Genomic DNA, 20,073 nt, shown 5'->3' with positions numbered 1-20,073 from the left:
CAAAAGATCTCGGAGGTTTCAGGTGTGGGCGCCCCTCCGGGGTTTCATGTACGGGCCCCGTTCGCTAATCTGCGCGCGCGCTACCGCGCGCAACCGGACCTCAGGTGAGCGCCGGTGCTGCTTATCCCGCGTTCCCCGTTCGCAGTCCAGGGGCGGAGGGGGGAGGGGCGCCAGGGGCCTCGGCCACCACCGAGAGTTCTCTAACTGGCCCCTGAGTGTCTCTATTTTCTTTTCCTTTTTGAGAAATTCCTCCTTTTCAAGCCCCCCTGGTCCAATCAAGCACCTGGCTGCTCACAGCGCAGCCTGGCCCTCTCTCAGGACTCCTGCAGCAGCCCCTGCGCCAGGGCTGGCGCCTCTGCAGCCCTTGTACCGCGCGGTCCCGGGTCCCGGGGACCTTATTGTCCTTGAGCACTCTTCTTACCGTCAGATCTTTCAGTGTCCTCTATCTTTGGTCTCTAATCTTCGTATATGCTGGAGTACTGTTGGCTGTTCGCTCTGCTCCTCAGATCAGCTAGGTATTTCCCTGGCACTGAGGGGAAGTGAATTCTGCTCCCACCTATGTTGCCGCCATCTTCCATGGCTTCTTTTCTTGTACAACCTACATCCAATCAATTGCCTGCTCTACCTAAAAAAAAAAAAAAAAGCCTGAGTTTTGCCACTATGTCTATTTCTACCATTGTCATCCTTGTCTAAGCCACCATTTTCTTTTGTCTAGATGATTACATTAGTTTAGCTGGTCTCCCGGCTTCTACCCTTATCCTTCTACAGTATGTTCTCCCCACAGCAAACAGAGTAATCCTTATAAAACATGAGTTAGATCATACCACTTCTCTGCTTACAACCTGCCAGTGATTTTTCTGTCTCCTCCAGAACAAAAGACAAAGTGTTTATAACGGCCAGTAGAGCTCTATTTGACCTGGCGCTCTATCTCGGACTTGCTCATCCTTCATACCAATTATGTGTTCACCTCAGGCTTTGCACTGACTGTATGTTCTCTGACTGGAATACTTTTCTCCTAGAATTCTGATAGCATCTCTACTCATTTCCTTCAGGCCTCTTCTTAGATGTCTCTTTATCAATGAGGCCTTACTATAACCTCTTATGAAATTTTACTAGCAACTGTAACATGGTCACAGGGAACATTATCTTTTCCCCTAACATGAATTTTTTAGCAGACTCCTTATCACATATGACATGGTATATATATAGTTCCAGATTCTGGGACCAAAGTGCCTATTTTTAATTTGGCTTTGTCACTTGCTCTGACTTTAGGCAAGTTTCTTAACCTCTCTAATCTTCAGTTTAATCAACAAAAAAGTTGAGATAATAATAGTATTTAGTCAGTAGAGTTGTTATGAAAAATAAATGAGCTTACTCAAATAAAATTCTAGATACATAAGGCGTTCCCTTAGTGTTAACTACTATCATCATCTTCATTGTTGTTATTAATTGTCTGCTCCTCCTAGTAGAATAGAAACTTCTCAAGATCAGGGAGTTTGTTGCATCTCTGTTGCATCACCCGCACCAGGAACAGTGCCTAGCGTGCAGCCTGGTCTCAACAAGTATTTGTTGAAGAAACGAATCCCTGCAATAACCCGGAGGTAGCTGTTCTTACCTGCTTTTTACAGATTAGGAAACGCAGGCTTAAATAAATTCAGTGCCTCAAGTATTTTGACCCCCAACTATAAGGGAATTAAGATTGTTCTAACAATAAAAAGTATGTCACTTCCTCATAAAATGGACTCCCTGGAAGACTGAAACCATTCTTAGGGTCAGGGATTTTCCCAGAAAGCAGGTGTTCCTTAGATACGTATCACTTAAACTGAAAACGAAATCTGAGTGGAAAAATCCTAAGGCATTTTAGGAAGTTAGGAAGCACAAAAAGCTCAGTTCTTAATAAGAAAAGGTTTTTTGTTTGTTTGTTTGTTTTTTATGTTTGTCCAGTGGGTGGGACAAACTGAAGAGCTAGTAGAACAATTCCTTGGTGTCTGGAAAATGGTACACACTACTGGCTAAGAGAGCTGCCTTTTCTCTGGTGATGGCAAGAGACATTTTCTTAGAAAAGGTGTTGCTTTCTAAGTCCTGAAAGTTTAGGATTCTTTTACTACTTATGTATATATATAAAATTCTTACTCTCAAGAAATTTACAGTGTCCAAAGGGGGATGGTTATACAGACAATTACAGTGACGATGAAACAGTAATGGCAACATACTGTTATACAAGTGTGGGTACCACAGGCGTATGATGGAAAGGCAGGGAAAGAAATTTTTACAGAGTCATTGACATTTGGGCTAAGTCTTAAGAATGAAGTTGGGGTCCACCCAGTAGATGTGAGAGGCCAGATCAGGAGAGCCTTGACGGCCTTGTCAACAAATTGGATTTTATTCTTTGGGCATAATGGGGAACTCTGGGAAGAACAGAAGGACGCAATCAAAGTAACTGGCACGATGTGTTAAATGTATTTGAGGTAGTGGAGGAGAAAAGGAACTTTCTAATTTGAGTCATAGGGTCCATTAAAGTGTTCCTTGCCTAATTTTCTTTTCAAAGGTAAAACTTTCTTTTCAGGGAGGTAGGGAATGAATATAGAAGAGACATGTCCCCACCCCCCACCCATCCAGGAAATAAATGCCCTTTTCATCTTACCCACCTTCCTGTAGCTGCGCTGTTTTGGAGGATTTCTGTTCCTGAGTTGATTCTTCTGTCAAGTGAGGTGACCCATTAGGTCATCATAAGTGGCTTGAAAAATTGGAAACTTATGGATTAGTTTCTATGATTCTGCCTCCTACTTGTTATGTAACATCAGTGAGTCTTTAAAAGAGAGGGAAAAGAAAGCAGAAAGCTGATGGGCCCCAGTGATTGGACTTTTGCAGAGAAGAAGGGCTGTGGGCCTGTGTGTGGCCTAGAAGGCGATGTAGTCTCTGACGAATAGGAAAGGAGCAATCTCTGAACTTCATACTTCTACCGTGACTTACCTGGATCCTTGTGGATGTGTCCATTTCCTTGGGGTATTGTTCTGGATTTGGTAGATAATCAGGCCCGGGATTGCAGTCATGGTTTTATCATCCCGATCACGGTGACTTCCATTAGGGCAATGGTCAGTTGATGACCTCAAGTCTATAACCGTTGAGCATCCTGGTCCTGGCCTTAACTCCAGGCCTTAACATGGCCTAAGTTAACTTGGGCTCTGAGAAAATAGACCAGGGCTTGCTAGGCAAATGCATGACTGACCCTGCATTAAAATGGAAAGGGTTCAGCCACCAGGCCTTTCGGGTTTGGGGACTTACCTACATCTGGAGTGAGCTCATATACTTCCTGGGGAAGGAACAAACTCACTCTTTGCTCAGCCATCTCAGGTAGCCTGTTGGAGTGGCCCTTGGTAACAAAGCTGGTCTTGCGGCCCTGGTGGCCCTGGTGGCCCTGGTGGCCCTGACCCTGCATGCAGACTACTTTGGAAAGGGAAACAGGGTGGAAATCCCCCAGCAGACTTTGTCCTTTGGTTTGAGTGGCCAACCTGGGATGTTCTAAACTCAAAAGCAGGGACCAGCAGATACAAGATTCGGGGAGCCGGGCTGTGAACTGCCCAGTTGTTCAAAGCACCTCTCCCTCTCCTCCATGTCCCTTAAGGTTTAGCTGGCATTTTCTCTGGGTTCCCTGCTATAGGACTGAATCTACTAACCTCTCTGCCTTTTTTTCTGCTCTTTCTCTCCTTGCAGAAGGAAAGCGAGGAGCCCTTCAGGTTGTGCCTCTGGCCTTTTGGGCCTTTTTGTTGTCTATTTTCTATCCCGCCCTCTGGGGCCTGGTGTGTGTGTGTGCCTCTGAGCTTTGGCTGGTGGCAGGTAGTCTGTTTTTCCTGAAAGCAGTTTGTGTGCATGCCCCATGCTTGTGTGTGCTCCTGCAGACATCCCTAGAGCACACATCCCTAGTGTGAGAACATGTGTGCCAGCATGGTGCACATCCGATGTAGCATGTGTGTGCTTATACTCGTACTCAGTTCCACTCCCCCAGACACTGATTGCCCTTCTAACTCTCCCATTTTGCCCAGTGTGTGTCCACTTTCTACTTGTTGCTGCAGCCTGGCATATGCTGTACACCGTCTCTGAGCCCAGCATGCATACACACTTCGCATTTGAGAGCAGGAGTTGCTGCAAGCACTTTGTGCCTCTTGCTGGGGCCCCAAGTGTGAACGTGCTGCTGAGCAGATTTCCTGGCCTGTTTGTGAGCACCAGCTTCTGTAGACCTGTGATGTGGTTCCCTTATGCCACGTGAATGCATACTATACTAATGCTCTGTGCCTGTAAGCACTGGTTCTTGAAGACTGGGAGGGTTTGCTTTGCCTGTGATCTGGGCCCTAGTGAACACTGAATCCTCTCCCAAATGGGTGTGTGCACATATTCTATAGCCCTCTGTGCAGGATCCATGCTCGCCTTGTGTATCCCTCAGGCACAAGTTGTGTGTTTGAATGAACCTCCTGTGGGTACTTTTCAAGACCTCCTTCCACCCTCTGCCCCTCCTTCAGTGCACTGCGTGTGCTTGCTGTGTGCTGTGTCTGCAGGCTTCTGCAGAGCTGCTGTATCCTCTAAGCACAGGAAATGTGTGTGATCTGAGCCAGTAAACTCTGGCTCCCAGAGACTTTTTTTTCTAGGCAGGAAATAAAAATCTGCTCAGTATAGTAACTGCTTCCAAAGGGAAAAGATGTTCTGGTTGGAAGGATCTGGGGATTTAGGGATGGCTGCCACTCACAAGCAACCTTAGGAGACTTGCTTCAACCACTTCAGCTGCCTTTTGGGTCTGGCACTTTCTTTACCAGTGTTCCAACTGCAGATAAGGGCAGGAGGCAGATAGGCTTGATCAGAGCACAGACAACCTGGAAAGGGTCTTACTGAGAAGGGTCCTAGATCCAAAGTTCATTTTGAGCCTACAGCCCACTTTTACATCACCCATTAACCTGTCCTCCTCTTCCTTTTGTACTGTATCTGACCACCAGTTATTTGTCTATAACTTCTATCTTTAGTTCTCCCAGAACTTCACCCCCTGTCCGAAGCAACTTACTTCTGCCTCCCCCATACTGGCACTCATTTGCTGTGGGATAGTTAGTGGGAGCCCAGGTATCAGGTGGCAAGGAAGTTGTTGGGGGCAAAGGGGAACAAAGGTAGGGCAGGAAGCCCCACACCTGCTGGCACTGAGTCCCTTGAGCCTAAACAGCATTTACCTTTGGTTCTGTGGAGAGCCCTGGCAGCTTTGGAACTCTCTATATACTGCCTGAAGAATTTGCTTTTTTTCTTTTCTTTTTTTTGGGGGGGGCATGGGGTGAAGAAACCTTTAAAAATTGTTTTGGCCTGTTCCTTCCTTGAATTATTTGGTACCTCAGTGATCAACTTCTCATAAGAGAACTCATAAAATTCACTGGAGTGATAATCCAAGTGTCTAACCTGCCCCGGATTCTCTGATTATATAGAATTTATCAAATGTAGAGTGTACTCAGTGTCAAACGAGTTCAGGCTTCAAGGCACTGAAGCCAGATCAAATCACAAGATGAGATAGGAATTTCGAAAGCAGGTATGACTCTGGGGCAGCCAGAGGAATTTAGGACTATAGCCTGAAGAAGACCAGACTTTATATGAAGCTGTCTTTTTTCTTTAATGAGTGAGGCCTGGAAGCCTACGTGGACCCTTTTCCTGGCCTTTGTTACAGTTAATATACTAATGGGTTGTGTGAGGGGGATATAAGTTCCAGCAGCTCTTATAGTCTGGGTGGACTTTAGCCCTGGGATCTCAGTGCACTGGGCCTATATCCTTCCTACTCACTGGGGACAGGCTACCCATTTCAGCAACCCGCTTGTTGCCTTTGGCTAATCAGGGCACTGGCTTAGACATCAGGCTAGCTATGTCACCACGTCATGTATGTGACCTACACTTCTCTCAGCTTCTTATTTTATTGCTCACAGTCTGACCAAAGAAAGATGGCAGTCTCCCTTCTTTCCTAGGATCTAACTTCTTTCTGTTTTTAAAGATTCCAGATGATGGCGACTCCTCTTTGCCCCAGTGGCTCCCAGAAGGGTAAGTGATTCTCTGCCAGGTTTTTGTGGATTTTGTACAGACTCTCACACTGCCTTTAGCTTTTCCCCTGGGAAACAGGAAAAACAGCTTCATAAGCTTGATCCTGGGGAAGGAAGATGTTCCACCATGGAGACTGGTTGGTTTTCTGGGGCAGAGGAGAGAACTCTGCAAATTGATTACTTAGAGGCAGAAGACAGAACTTTGCCAAGTGGTTCCCTAGAGCGGGGGGAGGGAGCTTTAGGGCTCCCCCATTCTTGCCTCTGAAATTGCTGATCCATTGCATCATAGTGGTGATACTCTTTAGGTAGAGGAATGAGGAAGCCAGAAAAATGTCTGCCTTGGAAGAGTTTCTTTCCATTCCATTGTTTTTTTTATTGTTGTTTTTTTTTTTAATTTTTATTGTTATTCAATTACAGTTGTATGCCTTTTCTCCCCATCCCTCCATTCCACTGTTGATAGTGTGTAGCTGATAAGATTTCCCCCTGGGCTCTGTCCTACTTCAGCTGTTGTGAGTCATCTCCTTATTCTTTCACTCTAGTCAAGACAGAAGTAGCATGCTTTCTGAGCTCGGTGTGTTCTGTTTGTGATTCTTGTCTGGGAGTTTCAGGCCCATGTGATTGCAGCAGAGAGTCATTTTAAGCTGCTCAACTGCTGCTGGTAACTAACTGACTGTTCTTAAGAGAGAAAAGAGTTTAAGGGCTTCTCTGCCCCCACTCCTCCCACATACACTGCCAATTACTAGTCAAGATCTTTCTTCTCTGCTTGTCCCACAAAGGCTTTCTTCTCTGCTTGTCCCACAAAGGCCTTCAAAGGTCTGCCTTATGACCAGAGAATAAAAAAGATCAGATCATAAAGCTATGTACTACATTTTTACCTGCTCCTTTTCCTTGTGATTTGTCTTTTAAATCAAGAGTTAATCATGTGCATGAATTACCCTTTCTTCTTTTGTCAAAAGCTCATCTGTGTTGCAAAAACTTCTTGGCTTAAGTGGTACAGATTATAGTTTTCAGAATTAACCACAAAATTGAGGCACCAGTTGCTTCTTCAGTAGCCCTTCTTCAGGGCTTTAGCTTTTTTCCTCAATAATTATAAAATATATGCATGCCAGTGGAACATATCTGAGCTATTTTTAAATGGAGCCATTCAGTGATTTTCTAAACGCCTCCCTGTTATCATCTTTCCTTCCTTCAGCTTAGTGTTTGGAAGCTGCCACAAGTTTAGAACTTCCCCAGGTCTGGTAGTCTCATTGAAAACAAAGTTCCCTGCCTGTGCTCAGGAAGCTCCTTTATTAGAAATCAGTGTTGCAAAGAAAAAAGCAAACAAAATATAACCAGAGACATTGAAGTTAAGAACAATCTAACAATAGCCAGGGCGGGGGTGGGGGGTGGGGGCGGGGACAGTGGGTAGAGGGGATTACAGGAACTACTATAAAGGACACATGGGCAAAACCAAGGGGGAGGGTGGAGAGGGGGGAGGGAGGTGGGTTCACCTGGGGTGGGGTGGAGGGATGGGGAGAAAAGGCATACAACTGTAATTGAATAACAATTAAAAAAAAAAAGAAAAAAAAAAAAAGAAATCAGTGTTGCAAGTTGCCTGTTCCAGCTCCTGGCCTTGACCCAATTTGGGGCTCCATTCTTTGCCTATATCATTAAAACTAAGTACATGAATTCTTTTCATTGAGGCTCAGAATGGCAGCTTCAAAAAGGTCAGAAAATTTTTTCATTCATCCCCTCATTTTATACAAGTGACACCAAGACCCAAAAAGAGAAGGGAGCTCTGGCAGAGGATGTATAGAGAGTTAGTGGAAGAGTTAGGGATAAAATCTGGGTTATCTCATGTGAGAATGGTGTTCTCTTGGGGGACATTCTCTGTATTTTTATGGCATATTATTATGGAAGAACAGGCAAAGAACAATAAAATTAATGAGTCTAGATAGGGTATAAAAATTTTAGAAATCTCCAGTTGCTCCAGCTATAGTTTTTTCATGGTCCCTATTGATGTGTCCATGGGGCTAGGCCAGGTAGTCCGAGTCTTTCTGCTGTTTCCTTCCTAAATGGTCTTTCTTCCCCCCTTTAAATGGTCCTTTAGAAGTCTCCCATCCCACCTCCCCTGCCTCCACTTTATTATGAGGTCTCCTCTTTTCATGGAGAATCTTTTTCTTCAGGAGGCTTGGATAAATAGTGGCTCTTTCAGTCAGGGTGGAGAAGATCTCCTTGCACATGTCATTACTTGGTAGTCTTGCTCACCTTGGCAGCAGTTCCACTGTAGAGCTATTCCTATGGGCTCTGTTCTAGCACAGGCCAGGAAAGACTTACCTTTGGGGAGCAGTGTCTCTAACCTGAGTGTGGAGAAGAGCGCTCTTAACCATCAATTCCCACCTTGCCTTATGGAGCAGAAGGTCCTTCAGATAAACAGAGGTGCCTTGAACTGTCACTGTGGGATAAAAGAGTTCTAGATCTTTGGCTAAAACCACAGAAGGGGAAAGGTAGGGGCACTCTGAGAGCAGATTCCATTATTCATTATCCCATGGCTTTATTTCCCTCATTATCTGTCTTCCTTTCCCCCCTCAAAGGCATGTTTTTCTCTGGGGAGCAGGTGAACAAGGACAATTGACAGGACCGAGGGTTCTGACCTATTTCTTTCCCTCCTCAGGCCAGCCGGAGGACTCTATGGCATTGACAGCATGCCAGATCTACGCAAAAAGAAGCCACTGCCACTTGTCAGCGATCTGGTGAGTGAGGCTCTTGTGCAGGCATGGGCTGTATCCTGGGGATACCCCCCATTGGGCCTTGGCAAGCTATCAGAACTGGTAGTGGTCCATTTAGTGACAAGTATTGGCCTGAAGATCAGTCATTTAAAGAATGACTGAGACTTAGTGATGGCTTTAGTGAGACTTTGTTTTACCTCACTCCCTGTTTAGAACCCAAGGCTCTTCATGAGCTCAAGCTCCCACCTGGAACATTTATGGTTGGACCCTCAAAGCTGGGCTTTGTGGTTGTCTGCTAGGTATCTAGTTCTTCTAGGTATCTCTATGACTTTTTGATGACTTAGAATGGACACTGCCTCTAGCTCCGACCTAGATCATTGAGCTTAGTATGTGATGAGCATGGCTGGTACAGCTTCTTTTTGGAGGTCTATACCTCCTCCTAAGGTATATAGGCTGTCTAGACTATCTCTATGCCCCTAGTTCTTAAATCAGTGTCTGGCTCTGAGAGGTAATGTTAAAAGCTTGTAGAATTGAATTGAAATGGGCTTAGGAGTCAAAGACAATCTCAGGACCTCCAGGATGATCAGAAACTCCCATTTTGGGTTGTACTTCCAGAGGCAGAATGAGCTCAAGGAATTTGCCATAGCAGAGTGGATAGTGGGGAGAAAGTGGAGCCCAGCCTCTCCCAGAGCTAGATGTTCAGTAAGACTTGAACCCTTTTTCTTGTTACCATTTCTGCTCCTGTTTTCTCTTTTCCTCTCCCTATTCAGTTTTTTCTATCCACCTCTTTTCCCATTTCTTCTCCATTCTCTGCTGTCCCCCCAGCCCCCACCAGTTTCTTTCTTCTTAGTTGGCTGAATGGAAATATCCTCTGCCATTTTCTCTTAATCATTTTTTCCCTTCCTATTTGCACCTCTTATCCTACCAACTCTTCATCAAATTGTTTGGATGAAGATACATTCTAATGTCATCTCTTCTTTATTACCTTCTTTCATTGTCTCCTGTCTCCCCTTTTTTCTCTTCCTCATTTATTTTCTCCCTATTTTTTCTCTCTTTATTCCCTCTTGCCTACCACCTCCTCTTTGCTTAATTGCTTGGACAGCAGTGTCTTATTCATTTCTTATTTCCCCTCCTCCATCTCTTAACCTTGCCTATATTTCACTCTGGCATAACTCTTCTCAGAGTAGGAGCTCGAGGCCTTGGGCCCTGGCCAGCTGAATTGAAGACAGTTTTTAGTAGATAGAGGCAGATGGGTTTGGGGTGCATTCCCTGTGTTGGGTATAGGGAAGAACCTCTTAGTTGCCATTGAAGGTTTTTTTTATGCCCTTGGGGGAGCTTTAACATCATGTTGTTCCTTTTTCTGCTCTCCTCTGCACAGGCAATGGTGAGTGTCTCCAGAGCCCCTTTCTAACCTCTGTAAGAGTCCATATCTCAAACCACCTGGCCCCTCCTAACTGTTCCTTCTCCTTAGACTGATATTTTGATTCTGTCTGCCCAATGTCCACTGTGTTAGGGAAACCATGTGCCTCTCCAGAGGCTGCCTCTAAAGCTTGGGCTTGGCAGATATGTGAGGCCCCTCTATACAAGAGCCTGGCTAGCAGGGCAGCCCTAGCTCTCATACTTAACCCCTTGCCCCGCTTGATTCAACTGAGGGTACCTTGCCCCTTTCACTTGCCTAGTCGCCTGCTTATTTGAGCTTCTGACCTTCACAGGCACCTGGGATTGTGTGGGCATGGGGTGGTGCCAGGGGATAGAGGATGGCATGGAATCATTCTCAGGGATGATTCTTGAATGTCACCCTGACAGAGTTGTGTGTTTATTCTGTTCTTAATGACCTACTTCCTACTGTAATTCTAAACTTTTCATTTTTCTTTGCTTTTCTGTAAACAAGGGTTAAAGTACTTAAAAAATGTGAAGAAAAGAGAAACTCTTTGAGTGATAGGTACCCTGAGAGAAGTGCTGTTCTAATATTGTTAGAACAGTCCTCTGAGGACCTTGGGTTTTGGATCTTAACTGGGGATGCTGTTATCCATTACCTGTGGGCAGCCCCTGTGAATGACAGTAAAAATAGAAGGCAGTAAGTAACAGTCAGCTTGCTTTGGATCCTGAAACTCCCTTCCCAGGACTCTGCCAGTCCTCGGTGGTAGCCAGGGCTGACAGCAGGTCTTCTCTTACAGTCACTGGTCCAGTCCCGGAAGGCAGGGATTACTTCTGCAATGGCTACACGCACCTCGCTCAAGGATGAAGAACTGGTAAGTGACCCCTGGGCTTTCATGAGTCCACTGGCCTAAAGATCCAGCCATCCACTGCTGATTATCTCTTTAGCCATACTAATTGGGAATTCCAGAGTGTTGTGCGTACATCGTTAACAGAACAAATAATAGTATCAAGTCTCAGTCTTCCCCATCGGGAGAGGCAAGGGTTCTGGCCAGGGGTTAGCCCAAATCTCATGTGGGAGTATATTACCACTGAACTTGGGATATTATAGTAGACCTAGTACCCCTGTTTTCCAAGAAAGCTGGAATGCTGAGGCAAGGCTGAGATCCAGTGTTCAGGTCAGACCAGGAACACATGACATTTGGGGGCTTCTTTCTGCCAGGCTGGTCTATGGGCTGGGCTAGTCTAGAGTATTCCTCCACTGCCAGAGGAGAGACCAGGGTCTTGATTGCTCTATAGGGTCTCAGTTCTGGTATCTCCTAGCAGAGGCCGAAAGTCGCTGGTGGGTGATGGGGAATGTGTCTTTCAGAAATCCCATGTGTATAAGAAAACCCTGCAGGCCTTAATCTACCCCATCTCGTGCACCACACCGCACAACTTTGAGGTCTGGACTGCCACTACCCCCACCTACTGCTATGAGTGTGAAGGCCTGCTCTGGGGCATTGCCCGGCAGGGCATGCGCTGCAGCGAGTGTGGAGTCAAGTGTCATGAGAAGTGCCAGGACCTGCTCAATGCCGACTGCCTGCAGCGTGAGTACCCCTGCGGGATGAAGGGTGGGGAGTACAGGCAGCAGGCCCTCTCCAGAGTAGTCCGTCAACCAAGAGCTAGGATAGCTGGACATCATTCCTCTAGTCTACCTGATTCTGAAGCTCCTTCCTTTTCGGAGAATGTAGAGTGCTGAGTCAAGGGGCATTGGCTTTCCAAATAACAAGCTTTATAGCACTCAGTTAAGCACCTTTAGGAAAAATTCTTTGAGCTTACTGTGGCTCTTAAGGATTCAGATGATCTCGGAGACTGTGTTTGAGTAATGTACACACCACAGTGGCTGCAAAGTCCAAATTGCTTGAGCATGTTTAATTGGGGACCAAAACTAATGAGGAAAGAGAGTTCCGTGAGGTTCTGAACCTCCGAGAGGAATTTCCTGAGGTCTAGCCCCTAGGATCCAGGGAAGACAGCATTTATTCCTTGCTTGTAGATGCAGCTTTTATACAATAGTGCCAGGATCAGAAATTTCCAATGGATCAGGCAGAGGCCCTGGAGGAGAATGTGCCAGATTCCCAAAGCCCTGACTAAAATATGTGATTTGTGCTGCCATCATGGATTTGGAGAGAGGTGGGGAGAGAGAAGCAGGAAAAAACAAATTTCTGTCTTGGGTTTTTTTTTTCTTCTTCTTCTTTTTTTTTTTTTTTGGAGGTGGTAGCACTTGAAGTTCTTGTCTCCTTGCTCTGCTCCTGCTGGAGCCAGGGGTGGGGATATGGGAAAGTATCTTCTCACCCTTCCAGGCCTCCCAGGTGTCACTCAGAGCCAAGCCAGAGCAACGAAAGCTTTAAGTATTGTGGTAGGAGAAAGGAAGGTTACCTTTAGACTCAAGAGCATTTCATTATCTCAAGGAAAGATATATGACATAAAAGGGGCCTAGGGAGAGGCCTCAAGGAATTGTTCACTTAAAATGTCCCTCTTTGAAGAGCCCTCGGTTGGTGCCAGTAGCATGACTACAGTACACATTAAGAGACAAGTAGAACAAGTCAGTGGAAGAGATGGGGCTCTGCAAAGACAGTCTTAAGATGAATGCCGGTGATGATTTTGCCCAAACCCATCATGAGAGGGCGACAAGCACAGGTGCCATCAGGTCCTTGCTTTAATGGCTAGCAGCCAGGCTGGCTGCTTGCCGGAAACCTTCTGAAATGTTGCTGTGTAGCAAGGATGTTGATCTCTGCAAGGGCCTTTTAGAAGTTCCATTCCAAGGAAGTAGCATTGCATAGGATGTGCTAAATAGTTGCAGCCCAGGTCAGTTTTCATTTATCAGCAAACATCCTCTGCCTAAGCCTTCTGTGAAGCTCAGAGTGGAATGAAATGCCCTTTTATGGGCCTCCCTGGACAGAAAACCTGCTTGCCATCCTCCCACAGTTAGGCCCTTTATTTTTTGCTACAGGTTTTGTACTAAAGGCCTAAGCCTTTGGAGACTAAAGAGAAATAAGAGATAAGAGTCAGTCTGCAGGGCCAAAATAGCTGAAGGATGGTCTCTTTCTGAGAAGCCTAGTGATGAAATACAGTGGGGTAGTCTGTTTTCTGTCATAATTTTTAGAGCAGTAGGCACAGCCTGCTAGTCTTTGAGATGAGCTGGTTTACCATACCTGCCAAGATAGTAATGATGGTAGTAATAATAATAGTGACCATTTATTGAGTGCCTGCCAGGTGCAAGGCATTGAGCTAGGTGCTTTGTACTTGTTGATATAATGCTTCGTATCACTGAGAGATAAATGCTATTTTCTTCTCTTAAAAGAAACCGGTTTACCCAGCTAGGAGTAGTGGAGTCAGGATTTGAACCTAACTCTGCCTATTACCTAGCTTTATCTGGCCATACTTTTTTTTTGCCATACCACATTATTTTCTGTGATTAAAGGCACTGGAGCCGTGAGGCAGGACCTGACTCTGTGCTGTGACCAGTTCTGGGGACTATATCATGGCTTGGAAGTTGGATGAGATGGGTGGAGTTGTCATGCCCATCCACCACCCCTCCATGATAATTGAGATAGCCATTGGTGATATTTGGGCCTTAGACTTGAAAGGTGTCTCTCTCAACTACCACCTGGATGGAAGAAAGACACAGCCAACCACAGACTGAGCTACATTTTTCTTTCTTTTTCAATGAAAAATTCAACAGATACCTAAATAGAATAAGGTAGAATAGAATAGAACAAACCCCCATAACATTCATCAAGTTTTTACTACCCTTTGAAATGCATTTTAAACTCCAACAGGCCCCACAAGTGATTAATTTTTCCCAGAAATATCCCAGTCTTCCTAAACTCCCAGACCTCAGTGATGGCTCCCAGACTCTATTTCTCAAACTGACTCTTAGTCTTGCTGATGACCTGTTGATCTCACTTTCTGTCTCTGGCCATCCTTCAGGGGCTGCAGAAAAGAGCTCTAAACATGGAGCTGAGGACCGGACCCAGAACATTATCATGGCCATGAAGGACCGCATGAAGATCCGAGAGCGGAATAAGCCGGAGATCTTTGAAGTTATCCGGGATGTCTTCGCTGTGAGCAAAGTTGCCCATGTGCAGCAGATAAAAACAGTGAAGCAGAATGTGCTGGATGGCACCTCCAAATGGTCAGCCAAGATTACCATCACTGGTGAGCAGGCCCAAGTGTAAGGAGACAGGAAACCCTAGGCTATGGGGAGGAAGCCATCTGAGTGTGAGGGAGCAAGGAGCTGGGGACAAAGAAGACAGAACTGAGGGAAAAAGGGAGGGCCTCATTATTCATCACCCCCCCCCTCCTAAGCTATAGTGCTAGGGGGTCTGGGAAAGGTAAGACTGGCACCTGCAAACAATATGAGTGGTAATAGAAGTATTTGGTAATAATCCAATACTATAGACTTGGTTAACAATCTGATAATACAAGAGTTGGGGGTGGGGGAAAGGAGACTGGTAGGAGATCAGGGAATAGTTAACCTGTGGTTACTGGCTGGGTGGATGTGGCTGAAGCATGCATATGTCAGGAGAGGTAAGGGGCAGTTTAGGGGTAAGCAGTCAGTTAGGGCTTTGATGGGAGCTGGGAGTCTTGGGCTAGTCTTTGAAGGAAAGGCTGGTGGCTTAGGTCTAAGCATAGTTCTGGAGGAGTGAGAAGATTAGGGTTCCTGTGCAAGAAGCAGAGAGAGGCTTCTCTAAGATGGAGAATCTATGAGCCATGTTATGGAGGATTTCTGACTTCTGGAGCGTACTCTGAAGTCTCCTCCTCTATGCATTTGGGTTGCAGTGGTGTGTGCCCAGGGCCTACAAGCCAAGGACAAGACAGGATCCAGTGACCCCTATGTGACTGTGCAAGTGGGCAAAACCAAGAAGCGTACCAAGACCATTTTTGGGAACCTGAATCCTGTTTGGGAGGAGAAGTTCCATTTGTAAGTCACAGAGGTCTTTGTCTCACCTGGAACTATGTATATTTGGGGAGCAGCATTAAATCCTGTTATTCTGGGCTTGGCCCCTAAACGGTGTGGGGCAGAGGCAGTAGAGAAAACCCATTTCTCACGTGCTTTAATTGTGCAGCAGCCATTTTATTTTTTCTGGGTTTCTTCTCATGGACTATTGTGTCAAGGTTACTTTACCCAAGCCCTGTCTTAATTAGGTCTATTCAAGGTGCCTCTAGACACTTCATACTGCTTTTTCTAGCACTAGAAAGATTTTACTACTGCTCAGTGACAAAACCAGGCATTGACCACCCTATTGTGTACCTCTTGGCACTGCCATCCTGCCTAGGAAGGGTTAGACCCTTCTGGGGAGTGGGGAAGGAATGTCCTTGTCCTACAACTGGGTGATTCTGGCTTGAAGGAAGAAATCTGTGGTCTGGAGAAGTTTCCATTTCACCTAAAAGAATTCTTCTTTTCTTTCTGCCTCAGCTTCCACCCCAACCCCCTAATTCTTTTTCAATTATCTCAGTTTAAAGAATGGTTGTTGAAAGCTCTAGCCTGTGACTTGGACTAATGTCTGGAGAATCCAGATGCTTTGTCACACTCCTAAGGTCCAGGAAAGAGATAAGGACCAGGACTTTGAGTCTCAATGAGCTAAACAGGCTGGCCATGGAGATCCTTCTGTTGGCTCCCAGGAGAATCTATGTTAAAAGGGATTGGAGCCTGGTAAAATCACTCTCGAATCGAGAGACAACAGTTACTGGGGGAGCACTTGTTTCTTTGAGAATCTGAATGGTTCTTGCCTGAATACTTATGATTTATTCTAAATGAATTTACTTTGTAGTCAATTTTTCCCACGTTTATCCATTTAGTAAACTCTTCATTAATCCCCTATTTGGTACAAGACACTGTACATGATGTTTTGTATCTAAAAATTAGTAAGACAGTCTCTGGCTTCAGCAAGCTCATTGTTGATTTGTTTATTATTTTTCAGTACACCAGTAGTTATACTATTATATTTTAATGAATGTGAAAAGATATCATGAGAACACAGAGAAATGAGCATCAAATTCTGCTAAGTACAACTTTTGGGTGAGGCAACAGGACCCAAAAAGCACCTGTTGGGGAAAGAGAGGTAGAGGAGGGTAACCTGGGCAAACTCCCTTCTCTAAAGCTAACACTGTAAAGGAAATGGCAATTCAGGTGGGTATCAAAGAATGGTAGAAGTTCATCAAGCACATATTAGATAGATGGAGGAGGTAGATAAAAAGCTGAGTGGATGTGCAAGATGGACATACCATGAACATTAACACCTTTAGTAACTCTGAAAAGGGAGCTAACAGTTGCTTCCTAGGGCTCTGTAGCATCTGTCCAGCTGTTTTCCTCTTGGTGCTATTGATACAGATAATTACTCTTCCCCCTTCCTCCTTCTTTCTTTCTTTCTTTCTTTCTTTCTTTCTTTCTTTCTTTCTTTCTTTCTTTCTTTTTTTGTTCCAAGGCAACAAAGACTGGATAATGGCATATAGAGCCAGCAGGCTGAGGAATGAAGAGCCATTTGCTGTTCAGTACCACTGTTCTCTAACTGCTTTTCCTCCTCTGCAGGGCCTCCAGTGCAGTTGATGGAGCTGTGGGAGGGAATTGGATTGGGGGCTACTGGGTCCATCTCTAACAGAGCCTGCCTAATTCTCTCACAGCGAGTGCCACAACTCTTCCGACCGCATTAAGGTACGTGTGTGGGATGAGGATGACGACATCAAGTCAAGAGTAAAGCAGCGGCTAAAGCGTGAGTCTGATGATTTCCTTGGCCAAACCATCATTGAGGTTCGGACACTGAGTGGCGAGATGGACGTCTGGTACAACTTGGGTGAGGAAACAGGACCAGGGAAAGTTGGTGGGAAGGGAGAGCATAAATAAGGAACTCGGGAAGAATCTTGTCTACCAAAGCCACCACTCAATCACTAAAGCATACTTCTCTGCAGAGCCTGCCTTGCCTGTAGAGAATCGACCATGGGTAGAGACAGGGGACAGAGGAGTGGGGGTGGCTGGAACTCACTCTGGCCGGACATTTTCTAGATTTCAGAAGGCCCTTTAATCTTCCTGCTCATCCCTAATGCCTTTAGCTCCCTATTCTGCTAATGGAATAGGAGAATTTCTACCGGGACTGTTTGGGGTGTTTGTGCCTACGTGTTCACTGGAGGAAGTCTACCCTGTTAAGTGAACCTTTGGGTCAGTGCCTCCTTTTTTGTGGATTAAGCCAGGATGGGGACTGTCCACTCTGTCTGTAGTTGCATTGGTGTCAACCTCCAGTCTTCTTTCCTTCCTAGAAAAGAGGACAGACAAATCAGCCGTCTCAGGGGCTATCCGACTGCAAATCAGTGTGGAAATCAAGGGGGAGGAGAAGGTAGCCCCATATCATGTGCAGTATACATGTCTCCATGAGGTGAGCCAGCCCTTGGTAGATGGGTGGCTGGAAAGCAGTGCTGGGAGGGGTCTTTGCTAATGAATACGATTGCTAGATGGTTGAAGGTCTGGGGCCTGTTTTTTATTTTGTCCTTGGCTACTAGACAGCCCAAGTAACAGTCCCAGCCTCAGTTCTCTTTCACTAATGTGAGAATCGCCTCCTGGGACCATGGGAGGAACTGAGTGATGACATAAAGTACAGACTTTCTGTGGAACTCTGGACTTTACCAACAGGTTTTGTTTTTAATATATATTTAACTCTTTCCTTTTCTCTGTCTCCTGCAGAACCTTTTCCATTACCTCACAGACATTCAGGGCAGTGGAGGAGTCCAGATCCCTGAGGCTCGAGGAGACGATGCATGGAAGGTGTACTTTGATGAGACTGCCCAAGAAATTGTGGATGAATTTGCCATGCGCTATGGCATCGAATCCATATATCAGGCCATGACGTAAGACTTCCTTGGGGCTTTGGGAAGTGGCTACCCACCCTTGGGGTGGCTAATGAAGGCACACTGACAGGGTAGACAGGTCCTTAGTGGGGTAACATGCAGTGATCCATTGCTTCCCTCTCTGAGCTAAGTGAGGTGGGTGTATGCCCTAAGGCAAAGAGGGTGTATGTATAAAGGGAGTGTGTTTATCAATAACTCAGGAAGAAGGTATTTGCCTGTCTACCTCAGGGTTCAGAGACAAAGAGGGAAAAGGGCACCAGAGGCTATGCAAGGACAAACTGCCTGAGCAGCACCAGCCTGAGGAGATAGAGCATGTGTGCTCCTGTACGTGTGTCTAACAGACAAGCTTTGGCAGATTGGCCTGCATGTCAGAGTGGGCACATAACCATAGGGAAAGCAGCTGAGTGTAGCGTTGACTGAGACTCCTGTAACAGAAATTCCCATCTACTATGAGAAGAGGTAGTTTGTCTATTGGTGAGGCTGCATAGGAAGCAGCCCTAGGTAAATAGAGGGTAGTTATTGCCCTGGCTGTGCTCATTTATTCTGCAAACTTTTATTGAGCTCCTTCCATGTGTCACATTGTGCCAGGTGCTGAGAACACAGGTGAGTAAGATGGGGCCTTTGTGCTTGGGGAACTCTAGCAGGAGAGACAGATCAGTAAACAAACAATTACAATATAATGCAATAGGTGCTGTGGTAGAAGTAATCACAGGGTATTATGAGAGCATCTAAATTTTACCGGAGGCCTGTGAGTGAAGCCATTAAAGAGTTGACACTTGAACTGAATCTTTAAATACAGAAAAGGATGTAGGGCAGTTTTGGTAGGGCATTTGCTGGGAAGCTAAGATACAACAGAGTGTAGAACGCTCAATAACTTGCAAGAAGTTCATTATAGACGGAGAGAAGAAATATGAAATGAGGTTTAAGAATGGCCCCTCTGGCCCTCTTACTCTGTTCACTCCCCCTAGATACTCCTATCCCAGCCTGTGGCCTCAACCACTACTTCCGGGCTAAGGGCTCCCAGATCATGTTCCCCAGATCAGGCCTTTTCCTGAATTTTAGATCCATTTTCAGCTGCCTCCTGGGTATCCCCACAGGCATAGTAAACTCAGCATGGCTAAATTACAAATCAATGTTATCTCCGCCAAATAAGCTTATCTTCCTATATTTCCTATTTTAGTGAATGAATGATTTTCTATGCAGTTGTCCAAAAAACTGTAGGAGTCGGCCTAAACTTTTCTTACTACTGTACCTTTGACTGCCAACATCCAGTCTCTAAAACCTCTATATTCTATTTCCTGGAAATGTTTTTAATCTATCACTACTGCTGTAGCTCAACAATAATGATGATAATAACAATTTCTATGTAGAACATATGAATGTTAGCTCTTTTAATACTCATATTAACCCTAAGAGGTGGGAATCACTATTTTTCCCATTTTACAGATAAGAAAACTGATACATAGAGACCTTTAAGTAATTTATCCAAGGTCATTGAGTAAAGGGTAGAGGTGAGATTCAAACCCAGAGTCTGTGCTCTTAACCATTTTTCTGTTCTAATTAGTGCTCTATTGCTTCTTTTCTAAATTACTGCAGTAACTCTTCAACTGATCTTTCTGTCTCGGTCTTATCTTTGCCCAAGTCTTCTTTTCCAGTTTATCAGCAAAGTGATCTTTCTCAAAGGCTGATCTGATCACAGTATGCCTTTGTTTAAAAATTTACTATAGCATTTAGGATTAACTCTTTTATTATCTATTCTCTACCTACTTCTCTCTCATTTCTTAGTATTCCTCTGTCAAACACCTGAACAGTAGCCAAACTGATGTTTCCCAAATAAATCACTCTGTCATGAATATATTTGTCTTTGCAATGCAGTTTCCCTTTGCTGTACATTTCTCCATTTGATTAATTCTTAATAACCCTTTAAGACTTGTTTCAACCATATCTTCTTCGGGAAGCCTTTTTTCTAATCCCTTCCAGTCCCCAGCCATTCTGCTTTAGGTTATTTTCCTGTATGTTTCCGCAGCACTTTTGCATAGTACACCTTGGAT

The 20,073-nt window shown here is 45.1% G+C and overlaps 1 protein-coding gene across 6 annotated transcripts in view; it reads left to right on the top strand.

Moving 5' to 3' along the window:
- UNC13B (unc-13 homolog B) overlaps positions 1–20,073 on the top strand; it is a 206,842-nt gene that overhangs the window by 163,195 nt on the left and 23,574 nt on the right. For 4 of the 6 annotated variants that reach the window (XM_045195282.2, XM_045195278.2, XM_024560186.4 and 1 more), the window contains 9 exons: positions 6,011–6,057; positions 8,710–8,788; positions 10,942–11,016; positions 11,511–11,730; positions 14,114–14,341; positions 14,966–15,107; positions 16,808–16,977; positions 17,438–17,553; positions 17,859–18,022. In XM_045195282.2, the coding sequence (XP_045051217.2) occupies positions 6,011–6,057; positions 8,710–8,788; positions 10,942–11,016; positions 11,511–11,730; positions 14,114–14,341; positions 14,966–15,107; positions 16,808–16,977; positions 17,438–17,553; positions 17,859–18,022 (1,241 nt within the window). Of the gene's footprint in view, positions 1–3,714; positions 3,738–6,010; positions 6,058–8,709; positions 8,789–10,941; positions 11,017–11,510; positions 11,731–14,113; positions 14,342–14,965; positions 15,108–16,807; positions 16,978–17,437; positions 17,554–17,858; positions 18,023–20,073 lie in introns of all 6 variants that reach the window. The other 2 variants (XM_045195285.3, XM_045195284.3) reach the window with 1 other exon arrangement.

This window comes from Desmodus rotundus, chromosome 1 (genome assembly GCF_022682495.2).
Source record: "Desmodus rotundus isolate HL8 chromosome 1, HLdesRot8A.1, whole genome shotgun sequence".
NCBI classification, from domain to species: Eukaryota; Metazoa; Chordata; class Mammalia; order Chiroptera; family Phyllostomidae; genus Desmodus; species Desmodus rotundus.
This window is presented reverse-complemented; position numbering and strand designations above follow the sequence as displayed.